This window comes from Coregonus clupeaformis, chromosome 24 (assembly GCF_020615455.1).
Source record: "Coregonus clupeaformis isolate EN_2021a chromosome 24, ASM2061545v1, whole genome shotgun sequence".
In the NCBI taxonomy this organism is placed as follows: Eukaryota; Metazoa; Chordata; class Actinopteri; order Salmoniformes; family Salmonidae; genus Coregonus; species Coregonus clupeaformis.
The window spans coordinates 30,215,785-30,231,677 of record NC_059215.1 but is presented as its reverse complement, the minus strand read 5'-3'; the positions used below and the strand labels follow the sequence as shown (position 1 = coordinate 30,231,677).

At 44.3% G+C, this 15,893-nt stretch overlaps 1 protein-coding gene across 2 annotated transcripts; it reads left to right on the top strand.

Moving 5' to 3' along the window:
- Positions 1-1,281: 1,281 nt before the first annotated feature.
- On the top strand, positions 1,282-10,182 carry si:rp71-17i16.5 (phosphatidylinositol 4,5-bisphosphate 3-kinase catalytic subunit gamma isoform). 2 transcript variants are annotated; one of them, XM_041846224.2, is made up of 11 exons: positions 1,282-1,345; positions 1,540-3,542; positions 3,934-3,999; positions 4,164-4,389; positions 4,606-4,700; positions 5,577-5,723; positions 7,435-7,525; positions 7,606-7,736; positions 7,960-8,071; positions 9,300-9,457; positions 9,615-10,182. In XM_041846224.2, exons 2-11 carry the CDS (start codon positions 1,548-1,550, stop codon positions 9,870-9,872), a joined length of 3,279 nt encoding a protein of 1,092 aa, XP_041702158.2. In that variant the 5' UTR covers positions 1,282-1,345; positions 1,540-1,547; the 3' UTR covers positions 9,873-10,182. The 2 variants fall into 2 exon arrangements, with proteins under 2 accessions (XP_041702158.2, XP_041702157.2); XM_041846223.2 differs by having other exon boundaries at positions 1,283-1,345; positions 1,535-3,542.
- The last annotated feature ends 5,711 nt before the right edge of the window (positions 10,183-15,893 follow it).

Here is a 15,893-nt window from a genome sequence, read left to right as displayed (position 1 = left end):
ACCTGCTCTTTCCATTACATAGTCTGACCAGGTGAATCCAGGTGAAAGCTATGATCCCTTATTGATGTCACTTGTTAAATCCACTTCAATCAGTGTAGATGAAGGGGAGGAGACAGGTTAAAGAAGGATGTTTAAGCCTTGAGACAATTGAGACATGGATTGTGTGTGTGTGCCATTCAGAGGGTGAATGGGCAAGTAGGTGCCAGGCGCACCGGTTTGTGTCAAGAACTGCAATGCTGCTGGGTTTTTCACGCTCAACAGTTTCCCGTGTGTATCAAGAATGGTCCACCACCCAAAGGACATCCAGCCAACTTGACAGAACGGCATTGGAGTCAACATGGGCCAGCATCCCTGTGGAATGCTTTTGACACCTTGTAGAGTCCATGCCCTGATCAATATTAGGAAGGTGTTCTCAATGTTTTGTACACTCCTGTATGTAGCCCATGTATCTGATGTCATACTATTTTTGTCCAGACAGCATCAGATACATGGGCTACATATAGTAGGACAGAGAGGTGCTATTTTGCTCGCTCGGATGCATTCTCTGGTGAGATTGATGTGCCTTGCTGTCGTCGCGCTTCTCGTTCAAATTATCAATATTTAGAGACCTCCCCAAAGTTTGTTGCCTTTAGAGGAGCTCATTTCTAATTCAGGGGAACTTAGCTCTCCTGTAATTCACACTGGGTATGGGAACAATGACAAGTGAATCTGGGGAGCTTTGTGTTCACATTGCCCTAAAAAAGGGAACCGGACTGTGGAATTCAAGCGAATCGAACTTGGATCACCTCTAGAGATGGTCTCACTTCGGTTTTCTTCGGGGGCTCTTTTGAGGGGTCTGAGTTCCTTTGGAGTGTTCACACTGCACAAAAAATTAAGCGAACAGCACTGAGTTCACAAAAAGTGGCTGAAAGGGACCAAGTGTGAAAACACACTCACTAAAAAAATATTTGGATACCAGGATGAAAAGCTTTTGAGCTATGACTGACATCAAGTTAAACAGGTTTGCACAAATGTAAAAATGCTTTGTTATTGTCTTTGTACTTTCATGGGTGCATGTTTCAATCCACAGGGACTTTACTGCTAATGCTTCCTCTCAACTCTTCCTCCATGTTAGGTAACCTATCAGTTTACAGTAAGCTCTTATCAGACCACAATAGAGGAACTCCTTATCAGGACATTACAGGGATTTATGTCTCTTTGACTTGACTTATGGGCAGCAACTCACAAAGGAATGAGGAAGTATCCGAGGATTACAGAAGGGGACATTTTATTTAAGTACGTACACGCACAGTCAGTCACTCATTGTTGCTGTGGTAAAGGGACTAGGAAGGACAAATCTGTTCAGGTGAGATTTGTTATATTTTATCTGAAAGTAAAGCTTTCTATCATCAAGTAGATGTCATTCTAATCTACAGTTTCAGATGAACTGTCTCAGTGAAAGGTGGGAATTATGTGTAGGCTACTGTGTGTGTGTGTGTGCACAGTATCAAAATGAGGAAAGCTTTTAATTCTAGATCAATGTTTTTCCTGTTAGTGTAGGAGATTGAATGGCGACTGAATCTAACTCTGGTCAAGGCATTAGGGAATATGCAGATTTTGCAACAGATAAATCTGGAGCCAGCTGCTCTGAGAACATCCTAGAGTTCATCTGTGAGTTACGCCCAGGGAAGGGCCTCCAGGCTGGGGAGAGCCAAGAGACAGTACAGGTAGTGGTGAGGCTACCAGCACAATGCAGTGTACACCAGCTACGTCTTTGTATCTGCATGCAAACTCAAGAGCTGAACTGCCATCCCGATCCGTTAAGCCTGTTGGACCCTGAGAAGTTCATACTGCTTTACCCCAAGGGTGAGGACTGGTATGAGATCTTTGACGACTGTCAGGTTCTCCGGACTCTGGATGTACCGTGGTCACGTGACTCCCGGGGACGGCAGGTAGCTCGCATAGTGGTGTCGCCTAAGCCAGATGACACAGAGGAGAGGCAGATCCACCACCGTACCCTGGTCAACCTGATTGGCCTTGACCTGGATACAGTGGCAGCAAATAGGCTCGGCGAGCTCAGCTTCACACGCAGGAAGCTGGCTTCTCCCCGCCAGGAAGAGCTAAGAAGGCGGGATCCCAGGGCCTATGCAACAGAGCCATGGACTACCTCAGCCCCCATCCCAAAAGTCCAGGAGGAACAGCTCAGCCGAAAGATGTCCGTCACCATGCATCACAATGACGTGCGCTTCATTGTAAAGGTGGATTTTAATATAACACCTGAAGGTCTCATAAAGGTCTTCCGAAAAATCATGGTAGACCATGCTCTGGAATGTGAGTCTGGTGACATGGTTCTCAAGGTCTGTGGCAGGGAGGAGTTCCTCTCTGGAGACTTCCCTTTCTCTGATTTCCTGTGGGTACGGCAGTGTCTGAAGTCCATGCAGGCGCTCCATCTGTCTGTTGTCCCCATGGCGCAGCTTGATGAGGACACTGTGAGGGCCGAAGACTGGCCCCTGGTGGACAGCTTCACTGGGCTTTCCAGCTCCCACGAGGATCTGGCCCTGGAGGGAAAGGACGTGGATGACATCCTCATGATTTCACTCTGGGACTGCAACCGCAAGTTCAGAGTGAAGCTCCTGGGCTTCGACATACCACAACCCCCTGGCAAGCCTCCTCAGTTCATCCACGTGGAGGCCTCTATCCTCTACGGGAGCAAGGTGGTAACCTCTGTTTGTTCCACAACCAAGGCTTTTGCAGATGAAGTTCTGTGGAACGAGTGGTTGGAGTTTGATATCCTCCTCAGGGATCTTCCCCGTGGAGCTAAGCTGGGCCTGACCATCAATGCTTGCACCCATGATAGTACCACAGCGAAGGAATCCAAGGCCCCATCCTCTGGCCTTAAAGCTCCAGACTACCAGAGAGGGAAGGGAAAGCTGCTTTACTTTGTGAATCTCCTTCTGATAGACCACAGGTCCGTCCTTAGCCAAGGGCCACATACCCTTCACATGTGGGCCTATCCCGAGCTGGAGGAAGAGGCTTTTACCTATAAGGCGGATAAGCTCTCCTCTGCCACCAACCCACACGTGGCAGAATCCATGGCTATCACCTTCCTCCTGGACCGCTACAGTTTCCCCGTGGTTTTCCCTCACAGCACAACCTCCCCTGGATCCTGCTCCTCTCCTGGTCAGTGTCTCCCCTCATCCTCACCCGACTCCAGCTTATCTGATAAAAGCCTGTCTACCACTGCGAGCGAGCTGTTCGCTAGATCCTCCTCATCCCCAGTGACCACAGACAGGGCCCGTCTGAGGAGGTTCAGGGAGGAGAGTGTCCAGTATGCCTCCAACCTCCCACAGTTCCTGCGCAGCGTAAACTGGCTGAGACCCAGCTCTGTGCAGGATGTCCACTGGCTGCTGAGTCACTGTGAACCTCTGGACCTGGATGTCTCTGTGGCCCTAGAGCTGCTCAGTGTGGACTTTGCTGATGAGAGGGTCAGGAAGCTAGCTGTCCAGAGACTGGAGAGCTTGTCTAATGACGAGATACTGAAGTATCTGCTGCAGCTGGTGCAGGTATGTTGAATAGGGGATGAATATGGAATAGATGGAATCATATGATTGATTTGTCCATCTGTACATTGAAAAAAACAAGTTGAAATAAGTGTTTAATTCTAGGATATATATGGGTAACATGTTATTTTACAGCCTGGTAATTACCTGGTATTTCTTAGAACTGGACAATTGTCTCGTAAGCAAGCATTAAGTCTACACCCATTGTATTCGGTGCATGTGTAATAACATTTTATTTTATTTGATAGAATACAAGGTAGTAACATTTGTTATCAATAAGTCACCAATTCATGTTGCTCAGCAAACATTGAAAGAGCACAAAGGACAGCTTTTCACTGTGCACACTGGGATGTTTGTGACCAGTATTGTGTTATTATTTCTCTCTTTTTCACAGACTCTCAAAGTGGAGCCTTACCATGACAGCTTCCTGGCTAGATTCCTCATCCAAAGAGCTCTCAGAGTATGTGACCTGTGTGTGAACTTCTATGTTTTAGTTTCCAAGGAAATTATTTACTATGGTTTATTGGGGTCACGGGAGTGAACCTGTACCCTGCTTGTAATGCATAAATAACATAAATAAGCTATAGAAATAAATAATTCAATTAACTTTCCTCTGGCGTACAGAGCAAGAGAATTGGCCACTTCTTCTTCTGGTACCTACGCAGTGAGGTGGCGGGCTGCCCATTCTTCCGTCAGCGTATGGCCGTGGTGCTGGAGGCCTACCTGCTGGGCTGTGGCCAGGCCATGCAGAGCAGTTTCATGAGCCAGGTGCAGGCCGTGGAGGCTCTACATGAGGTGGCCAGTGTGGTCAAGGGACTCTACCCTGACAAGACGGACCTCCCATCCACAGGTGTGGTTCTGGCCTGGCTCCACTGGGATGTAGAACATAGAACATGTCATAGAATATACATAGAACAAGTTCCATTGGGTCAAAGTGGAAGAAATATATTGCTGTGAACTTTGGAATGGTCATACAGTTGCCTTTGGAGTGTTATAAAATGACATTTGATAGAATCATATAAAGCTGTTTGAGAGATTGGTAACACTTCATGTGTTTGTTCCCCAGCTGCCCAGAGGCTTCAGGAGCTCCTGAGGACATGTAATCTCCCATCGGACTTCCATGTGCCCTTTGACCCACGCATCAGAGCAGGCAGAATCCTGGTATTGTTAATTCACTGTCTGTATGGCAGGAAGGGACATTTTAGCCAGAATGTGTTGTTGCTGTCAGGGTCACAATAACAAGTTACTGTGATTCTAACCCACCATATATTTTACACTCTAACTTCAATGAGTACTGAGTTGAAATTGAACTTGATTTCTCTTAAAGGTCCCGAACAGTCATTCTAATTCCCATGTAAAATATCCTTTTGAAGTACTTTTTCTCTCATGGCTAACTACCAGGACGTTTGAAAAGAGGCTGATTGGGCGGGGAGCTTATATTCATGAGCTCGCATTGACTGACAGCTCTTTGAAACGCCTATGTCAAGAAACTTGGATGTAGTGTAGTGAGCAGTGTTGCAGTAAAAAAGCTCAATAAAATTAGGTGATAACCAAAGCAACTCAAACAACATTGAAATTGCATAAATTATTATCTCCAATTTGACATGTCTCTTGTGATGTGTTGACTTGACAACTGCGTCAGAGTTTTGAACGACCCTTCCCCCCATTTTGTTCCATGCTGGCTGAAGACTTAGCCAGCCAGTTACTGGCTAACACCAGACACAGATGATAGGGGAAACGTAAAAGTATGTTTTCCATAGATGAATAGGATAAACTTTTAATTATATTTGCTGACACCCTACAGTCAAATTTTGGCACCAGTAGAGTAGCTAACTAGCTATGTAAACCATGCCCCTCTGCAAACATGCCTTCTCCGATGTTGGCCTTCTCCGATGTTGGTTCATGAAAAACATGATTTTAGCTGTTCATGACCTTTAATAATCACTGCTATTGCTTGTCATTTCATATTATAATATGCTAACGGTCGCTTCTCTCTGGCCAATCCCATTCCCAATCCTCCAATCCCCACAACCCTAGCTGGACAGGTGCAAGGTTATGGCCTCCAAGAAGAAGCCTCTGTGGCTTGAGTTTTCCTCCATGGACTCTCCATGCCCCTCTGGTCCTCCTGTAGGCATCATCTTCAAACAGGGGGATGACCTCCGACAGGACATGCTGGTGATTCAGGTGAGGAAAGACTAGCTAAATGATCGGTGGAAAATATGATATTTAAAAAGTGGTTACAGTGCCTTGCAAAAGTATTCATCCCCCTTGGCATTTTTCCAATTTTGTTGCATTACAACCTGTAATTTAAATTGATTTTTATTTGGATTTCATGTAATGGACATACACAAAATAGTCCAAATTGGTGAAGTGAAATGAAAAAAATACTAAAAGTGGTGCGTGCATATGTATTCCTTTGCTATGAAGCCCCTAAATAAGATCTGGTGCAACCAATTACCTTCAGAAGTCACATAATTAGTTAAATAAAGTCCACCTGTGTGCAATCTAAGTGTCACATGATCTCAGTATATATACACCTGTTCTGAAAGGCCCCAGAGTCTACAACACCATTAAGCAAGGGGCACCACCAAGCAAGTGGCACCATGAAGACCAAGGAGCTCTCCGAACAGGTCAGGGACAAAGTTGTGGAGAAGTACAGATCAGGGTTATAAAAAAATATCAGAAACTTTGAACATCCCACGGAGCACCATTAAATCCATTATTAAAAAATTGAAAGAATATGGCACCACAACAAACCTGCCAAGAGAGGGCCGCCCACCAAAACTCACGGACCAGGCAAGGAGGGCATTAATCAGAGAGGCAACAAAGAGACCAAAGATAACCCTGAAGGAGCCGCAAAGCTCCACAGCGGAGATTGGAGTATCTGTCCATAGGACCACTTTAAGCCGTACACTCCACAGAGCTGGGCTTTACGGAAGAGTGGCCAGAAAAAAGGCATTGCTTAAAGAAAAAAATAAGCAAACACGTTTGGTGTTCGCCAAAAGGCATGTGGGAGACTCCCCAAATATATGGAAGAAGATACTCTGGTCAGATGAGACTAAAATTGAGCTTTTTGGCCATCAAGGAAAACTCTATGTCTGGTGCAAATCCAACACCTCTCATCACCCCAGGAACACCATCCCCACAGTGAAGCATGGTGGTGGCAGCATCATGCTGTGGGGATGTTTTTCATCAGCATGGACTGGGAAACTGTTCAGAATTGAAGGAGTGATGGATGGTGCTAAATACAGGGAAATTCTTTCAGTCTTCCATAGATTTGAGACTGGGACGGAGGTTCACCTTCCAGCAGTGACAATGACCCTAAGCATACTGCTAAAGCAACACTTGAGTGGTTTAAGGGGAAACATTTAAATGTATTGGAATGGCCTAGTCAAAGCCCAGGCCTCAAGCCAATTGAGAATCTATTGTATGACTTAAAGATTTCATCCAACTTGAAGGAGCAGGAGCAGTTTTGCCTTGAAGAATGGGCAAAAAGCCCAGTGGCTAGATTTGCCAAGCTTATAGAGACATACCCCAAGAGACTTGCAGCTGTAATTGCTGCAAAAGGCGGCTCTGCAAAGTATTGACTTTGGGGGGAGGGGTGAATAGTTATGCACGCTCAAGTTTTCAGTTTTTTTGTCTTATTTCCTGTTTGTTTCACCCCAAAAAATATTTTGCATCTTCAAAGTGATAGGCATGTTGTGTAAATCAAATGTTGTGTAAATCAAATGATATGAATGAAATTTAATTCCAGGTTGTAAGGCAACAAAATAGGAAAAATGCCAAGGGGGTTAATACTTTCGCAAGCCACTGTATATGTCTTAAAACGTATCTTATTCAATCGTTAGGTAATGTTTGACTTATATTTGATTGATCATTTTTATGATGTTTCCAGACACTGGTGGTGATGGATTTTATATGGCAGGAGAAATCACTGGATCTGAATCTAGTGCCCTATGGCTGCATCTCTACAGGACACAATATAGGTAATTAACAATAGTTCAATATTCAGTCTCGAAAATGCACTGTCATAATCATTGAAAACCACTTAGTTATCTGTTTTCAGGCATGATAGAGATTGTGAGAGATGCCGTCACCATTGCTGCCCTGCAGAGGATCCAAGGAGGCACAACAGGAGCCTTCAAGAACGATGCCCTGTTTGAGTGGCTCAAGGGGAAATGTCCACTCCAAGAGATTGTAAATAACACATAAATATCACAATTTCTTCCCTCATATCAGATATGGATCAATAGCTCAATATGGATCAATAGCTATACCTCCTAGCTCCACAAATCCCTTTTCAATCTTAGACATGATACAGTAGTTTAAGAGAGACTGTACAGAAGTAATTTGCTTTTCGCCAGTGACATTTTCTGCTCATGCTTTTACAATTCCCTGACCTTCTCCCACCTAATCTCAGCACTACCAGGCTATGGAGAGGTTTGTTAACTCTTGTGCTGGATACTGCGTGGCCACGTATGTGATGGGGATAGGGGACCGCCACAATGACAACATCATGATTACAGACCAAGGTAAGAATGAGAATAGTATCATACCTTTCACTATACTATTCCATTATACCTTTCACTAACAGAAAAGAAGAACTGAAGACACAGCATAGAGGAGTGTTATTTTGTCCCCCAAAAATGTGATGAATGCATTCTAGGTACTCGCACTCAAACCATGAAAAGGACATACCAAGGAGGCCCGAGATGCAAAAATAAACTTCATTTAATACATGCTTAAAAGCATAACAAAAGGTGCTAGTGCAAAGTGCAAAAAAATTCTAAACAGAAAACAGCACATATTTGACTTATATGGCTTCATCAGTCCGTACCAGTGCTTGTAGAGCACTGATGAAGGCATAGAAGCCAAAACACATTTATTCTCCCATGCAACGGTCACCTTCCATTGTAGCCTGGGTGCAGACATTTACATTTACATTTTAGTCATTTAGCAGACCCATCACACATATGGATGGGAAGTATTCATGAGGAAAAACAGATGCATCCATTGGTCCTGGAAACCTAATTAAATCAAATTAATTGCACTATGCAGATTTTCATTTCGACAAATAACTTCCATTAATAAAATGTACCAATATAAATATTTATAATGGTAAAAAATATGTACATCTCTTATCCAGAGCGACTTACAGTTAGTGAATGCATACATGTTATAATTTTTTTGTATTTTTGTATTTTTTCATACTGGCCCCCCGTGGGAAACGAACCCACATCCAATTAGATGTACTAACTACAGTTTATTTTGACAAGCTGCTCAAACATTCACAGTGACCCTTAAGGGAACATAGTTGAGTAACACAGCACTAGATATACATATTTGGTGACCTTTTCACTCATGTCGGGTTCACCTTTTCTGCTTTATCTGTTTTTTGTTTGACAAAATCTAATTTGTGTTCAAAGACCAAAATAAAGATGAGCAGTTTTGTGTTGTTATATTCTGAGTAGATAGAAGCATGTAAATTCAGTTGTCAGTGCAGTACCTGCAATGTAAAAAAATCAAGGGAAAGTCATCAGTGTTAATGAAACAGCCTGTCCTTTGATTTATCCTGTCCCTTGTGCTTCTGCATCTGCATTGCTTGCTCTTTTGGGTTTTAGGCTGGGTATCTGTAAAGCACTTTGTAATAACTACTGATGTAAAAAGGGCTTCATAAAATACATTTGATTGATTCACTGTCCTCTTGATATGGTGAGTGGTGTGTTTAAAAATGTAAAGCATGTTTTTCTGCTCCAAAAGGGAATCTTTTTCACATTGACTTTGGCCACATCCTGGGGAACACCAAACGGTTCCTGGGGGTCAGCAGGGAGAGGGTCCCCTTCGTCCTCACTCCTGACTTTCTCTACGTCATGGGCAGGATCAAAGGTCAACCCAGCCTCTACTTCCAGAAGTTCAGGGTAAGCAGCCTATCTGAAGGTCCTCACTTTCTTTTAAATGTGAAGACTTTAAATGACTGTTGGAGTTATTTATTATTTTGTCCATCCTTCTGCATTTGTATGTTTGCGTAAGTGTGTGTTTGTGTCAAACGAGTGGTTCTTCTCTCCCCACTTGCAGGACACATGTACCCAGGCCTACCTGTCCCTGCGCTCCCACTCTCGCCTGCTGGTGACCCTCTTCTCCCTCATGCTCTTGACGGGGATCCCTGAGCTCAGCGCTGCAGAGGACATGCGCTACCTCCGGGACGCACTGCAGGACGACAAGGGCGAGGACGAGGCACGGGACCACTTCCACCAACAGATAGCAAAGTGCGAGGAACTGGGCTGGACGGTGCAGGCCAACTGGTGGATCCACATGTTGGTTGGCATTAAGTAAAACCAACCTCCAGAACCCCATTTATACCTGAGATTCATATGATTTTATAATTTGTTATTTGTTTTTAAACCCAACACAATCAGGTGTTACACAACAGACTGGCATTGACAGGATATAGCACTCCCAAGTGTCAGGCCAAATTAAAATCCTGCATGAGGGAGTGCTGCTGTTGTCCGCCTGTGAGATATGCTCCAGCTGACTACAATACATTGTGTTGATTAGAATAAATTGGTATGATAGCATGTGGACAATGTATCACTTCCTTAATGATGTCTACTAAACCCAAATAAAATGAACTGTATATCCTTCATCCTTTTATAATGCTTGGGTTATTTCTCTCAATTATAATTGACTAAGGGTATATAGATGGGTAATATAGACTGTAATTAATGTTGCACAAAGCCACATTCTTATTAATCACTGAATGCATCAAGAAAACAACAAAGGGTGAATACAGGAATAAGATGTAATATGAAAATATATTCTGTCCATATACATGAATGCAGACTTCCGCAAGCCACATTACCCAACAGACATTAAAGGTGCACTATGCAGAAATCACGCTGCTATTTCTTGGTTGCTAAAATTCTAATAGTTTGCCTAATTTCAGTTTGTGACAAAACAAGCAGGTATATTGTAGAGAATCATTGTACTATCTAAACCGCTGTGAAATACCTTTTCCAAACCGAAAATATTGTATTTTCAGCTGTTTGAAGCTGGTGTACAAAACTGAAAATAAAAGACGCAAAAACGAAACTTAAGAACACAAAGCATAAAATAGCGCACATATAGTTGAAGTCGGAAGTTTACAAACACCTTAGCCAAATACATTTAAACTCAGTTTCCCACAATTCCTGACATTTAATCCTAGTAACAATTCCCTGTCTTAGGTAAGTTAGGATCAACACTTTATTTTAAGAATGTGAAATGTCAGAATAATAGTAGAGAGCATGATTTATTTAAGCTTTTATTTCTTTCATCACATTCCCAGTGGGTCAGAAGTTTACATACACTCAATTAGTATTTGGTAGCATTGCCTTTAAATTGTTTAACTTGGGTCAAACGTTTCAGGTAGCCTTCCACAAGCTTCCCACAATAAGTTGGGTGAATTTTGGCCCATTCCTCCTGACAGAGCTGGTGTAACTGCGTCAGGTTTGTAGGCCTTCTTGCTCACACACACTTTTTCAGTTCTGCCCACAAATGTAATCTGTCTGTAAACAATTGTTGGAAAATTACTTGTGTCATGCACAAAGTAGATGTCCTAACTGACTTGCCAAAACTACAGTTTGTTAACAAGAAATGTGTGGAGTGGTTGAAAAACGAGTTTTAATGACTCCAACCTAAGTGTATGTAAACTTCCGACTTCAACTGTAGAACAGATCTACCGCTTCTTAGACTTGCTTATATTGAGAATGACATATCTATAACACACATTTCTATGTGATTTTGGTTGGGTTGCCAAAAAAGTTACATATTGCAGCTTTAAACCAAGCTCACAGTTACACACTTTGAGGCACTGTATACGTTTTGAGTCTTATAGTAAGAATTGTCTTAGGAACATGTACAGTGAGCTCCAAAAGTATTGGGACAGTGACACCTTTTTGTTGTTTTGGCTCTGTACTCCAAAACTTTGGATTTGAAATGATACAATGACTGAGGTTAAAGTGCAGACTGTCAGCTTTGACATTTCGGGGGAACCGTTTAGAAATTACAGCACTTTTTGTACGAATTATTGGGACAAATTCACTTGTGTATTAAAGTAGTCAAAAGTTTAGTATTGGGTACCATATGCCTAGCATGCAATGATTACATCAAGCTTGTGACTCTAAAAACTTGTTGGATGCATTCGCTGTTTGTTTTGTTTGTGTTTCAGATTATTTTGTGCCCAATAGAAATGAATGGTAAATAATGTATTGTGTCATTTTGGAGTCACTTTTATTGTAAATAAGAATAGAATATGCTTCTAAACACTTCTACATTCATGTGGATGCTACCATGATAACGGATAATCCTGAATGAATCGTGAATAATGATAAGTGAGAAAGTTATAGACACACAAATATCATAACCCCCAAAAATGCCTACCTCCCCTGTTATTGTAATGGTGAGAGGTTAGCATGTCTTGGGGGTATGATATTTGTGCGTCTGTAACTTTCTCAATCATCAATATTCACAATTCATTCAAGACTATCCATAATCATGGTATACTGAACAAAAATATAAATGCAACATGCAACAATTTCAAAGATTTTACTGAGTTACAGTTCATATAAGGAAATAAGTCAATTGAAATAAATAAATTAGGCCCTAATCTATGGATTTCACATGACTGGGCAGGGGTGCAGCCATGGGTGGGTCTTGGAGGGCATAGGCCCACTCACTTGGCAGCCAGGCCCACCCACTGGGGAGCCAGGCCCAGCCAATATGTATGAGTTTTTCCCCACAAAAGGGCTTTATTATAGACAGAAATACTCCTCAGCAGCCCACCCCCCTCAGACGATCCCGCAGGTGAAGAAGCTGGTTGTGGAGGTCCTGGGCTGGCGTGGTTAAATGTGGTCTGCGGTTGTGAGGCCGGTTGGACGTACCGCCAAATTCTCTAAAATGACGTTGGAGGCAGCTTATGGTAGAGAAATGAACATTCAATTATCTGGCAACGGCTCTGGTGGACATTCCTGCAGTCAGCATGCCAATTGCACGCTCCCTCAAAACTTGAGACATCTGTGGCATTGTGTTGTGTGACAAAACTGCACATTTTAGAGTGGCCTTTTATTGTCCCCAGCACAAGGTGCACCTGTGTAATGATCATGCTGTTTAATCAGCTTCTTGATGTGCCACATCTGTCAGGGGGCTTGGATTATCTTGGCAAAGGAGAAATGCTCACTAACAACGATGTAAACAAATTTGTGCACAACATTTGAGAGAAATACGCTTTTTGTGTGTGTGGAAAATTTCTGGGAATTTTTATTTCAGCTCATGAAACATGCGACCAACACTTTACATGTTGTGTTTATATTTTTGTTCAGTGTAGAATCCACATGAATATATAAGTGTTTAGAAACATATTATATTCTTATTTACAATAAAAGTGACTCCAAAATGACACAATAAATTATTTACCATTAATTTCTGACCGTGGGTACTTTGGTGATGTAACGCTGGTAGTCGGGAAGCAAGTACAGGGAGTGAATTTAATAATAAATGAAACAAAACAAGAAACACAAGTAGCGTACGAACATGAACCACAAACACAGAGTCAATAACGTTTAGAGAAGAAACCAAAGGGAGTGACATATATAGGGGAGGTAATCTTGATAAGTTCCTTTCCTGAGGATGGCTCACCCCTCACAGTTCTGGGGGATTTCAACCTCCCTACGTCTACATTTGACTCATTTCTCTCTGCCTCCTTCTTTCCACTCCTCTCCTCTTTTGACCTCACCCTCTCACCGTCCCCCCCTACTCACAAGGCAGGCAATACGCTTGACCTCATCTTCACTAGATGCTGTTCTTCTACTAATCTCACTGCAACTCCCCTCCAAGTCTCCGACCACTACTTTGTATCCTTTTCTCTCTCCCTCTCCTCCAACACTACTCACTCTGCCCCTACACAGATGGTAATGCGCCGTCGCAACCTTCGCTCTCTCTCTCCCGCTACTCTCTCCTCTTCCATCCTATCATCTCTTCCCTCTGCTCAAACCTTCTCCCTCCAATCTCCTGATTCTGCCTCCTCAACCCTCCACTCCTCCCTTTCTGCATCCTTTGACTCTCTATGTCCCCTATCCTCCCGGCCGGCTCGGTCCTCCCCCTCCAGCTCCGTGGCTTGATGACTCATTGCGAGCTCACAGAACAGAGCTCCGGGCAGCTGAGCGGAAATGGAAGAAAACTAGACTCCCTGCGGACCTGGCATCTTTTCACTCCCTCCTCTCTACATTTTCTTCATCTGTTTCTGCTGCTAAGGCCACTTTCTACCACTCTAAATTCCAAGCATCCGCCTCTAACCCTAGGAAGCTCTTTGCCACATTCTCCTCCCTGCTGAATCCCCCCCCTCTGTGGATGACTTCGTCAACCATTTTGAAAAGAAGGTTGACGACATCCGATCCTCGTTTGTTAAGTCAAATGACACTGCTGGTCCTGCTCACACTGCCCTACCCTATGCTTTGACTTCTTTCTCCCCTCTCTCTCCAGATAAAATCTTGCGACTTGTGACGGCAGGCCGCCCAACAACCTGCCCGCTTGACCCTATCCCCTCCTCTCTTCTCCAGACCATCTCCGGTGACCTTCTCCCTTACCTCACCTCGCTGATCAACTCATCCTTGACCGCTGGCTATGTCCCTTCCGTCTTCAAGAGAGCAAGAGTTGCACCCCTTCTCAAAAAACCAACACTCGATCCCTCTGATGTCAACAGCTACAGACCAGTATCCCTTTTTTCTTTTCTCTCCAAAACTATTGAGCGTGCCGTCTTTAGCCAACTCTCTTGCTATCTCTCTCAGAATGACCTTCTTGATCCAAACCAGTCAGGTTTCAAGACTGGTCATTCAACTGAGACTGCTCTTCTCTGTGTCACGGAGGCTCTCCGCACTGCTAAAGCTAACTCTCTCTCCTCTGCTCTTGTCCTTCTAGACCTGTCTGCTGCCTTTGATACTGTGAACCATCAGATCCTCCTCTCCACCCTCTCCGAGCTGGGCATCTCCGGCGCGGCTCACTCTTGGATTGAGTCCTACCTGACCGGTCGCTCCTACCAAGTGGCGTGGCGAGAAGCTGTCTCCGCACCACGTGCTCTCACCACTGGTGTCCCCCAGGGCTCAGTTCTAGGCCCTCTCCTATTCTCGCTATACACCAAGTCACTTGGCACTGTCATATCCTCACATGGCCTCTCCTATCATTGCTACGCTGACGACACACAACTAATCTTCTCCTTTCCCCCTTCTGATAACCAGGTGGCGAATCGCATCTCTGCATGTCTGGCAGACATATCAGTATGGATGACGGATCACCACCTCAAGCTGAACCTCGGCAAGACGGAGCTGCTCTTCCTCCCGGGAAGGACTGCCCGTTCCATGATCTCGCCATCACGGTTGACAACTCCGTTGTGTCCTCCTCCCAGAGTGCGAAGAGCCTTGGCGTGACCCTGGACAACACCCTGTCATTCTCCGCTAACATCAAGGCGGTGACCCGATCCTGTAGGTTCATGCTCTACAACATTCGAGAGTACGACCCTGCCTTACACAGGAAGCGGCACAGGTCCTAATCCAGGCACTTGTCATCTCCCGTCTGGATTACTGCAACTCGCTGTTGGCTGGGCTCCCTGCCTGTGCCATTAAACCCCTACAACTCATCCAGAATGCCGCAGCCCGTCTGGTGTTCAACCTTCCCAAGTTCTCTCACGTCACCCCGCTCCTCCGCACACTCCACTGGCTCCCAGTTGAAGCTCGCATCTGCTACAAGACCATGGTGCTTGCCTACGGAGCTGTGAGGGGAACGGCACCTCCGTACCTTCAAGCTCTGATCAGTCCCTACACCCAAACGAGGGCACTGCGTTCATCCACCTCTGGCCTGCTGGCTCCCCTACCTCTGCGGAAGCATAGTTCCCGCTCAGCCCAGGTCAAAACTGTTCGCTGCTCTGGCACCCCAATGGTGGAACAAGCTCCCTCACGACGCCAGGACAGCGGAGTCACTCACCACCTTCCGGAGACATTTGAAACCCCACCTCTTTAAGGAATACCCCCCCCAAAATAAAAAAAATAAAAAGCTCTTACATTGTAAAGTGGTTATCCCACTGGCTATAAGGTGAATGCACCTATTTGTAAGTCGCTCTGGATAAGAGCGTCTGCTAAATGACGTAAATGTAAATGTAAATGTAATCAGGAAGGTGATTGAGTCCAGGTGTGCCTGATGATGACGTGCAGGTGCGCGTAATGATGAATCCCAGGACCGGTGACCTCGAACGCCGGAGCGATATGTGACAGGTGAGTGTTAGTATGGAAAGTGAGTAAAATAAGTGAGAGATAGTGGGGTTATGCATGT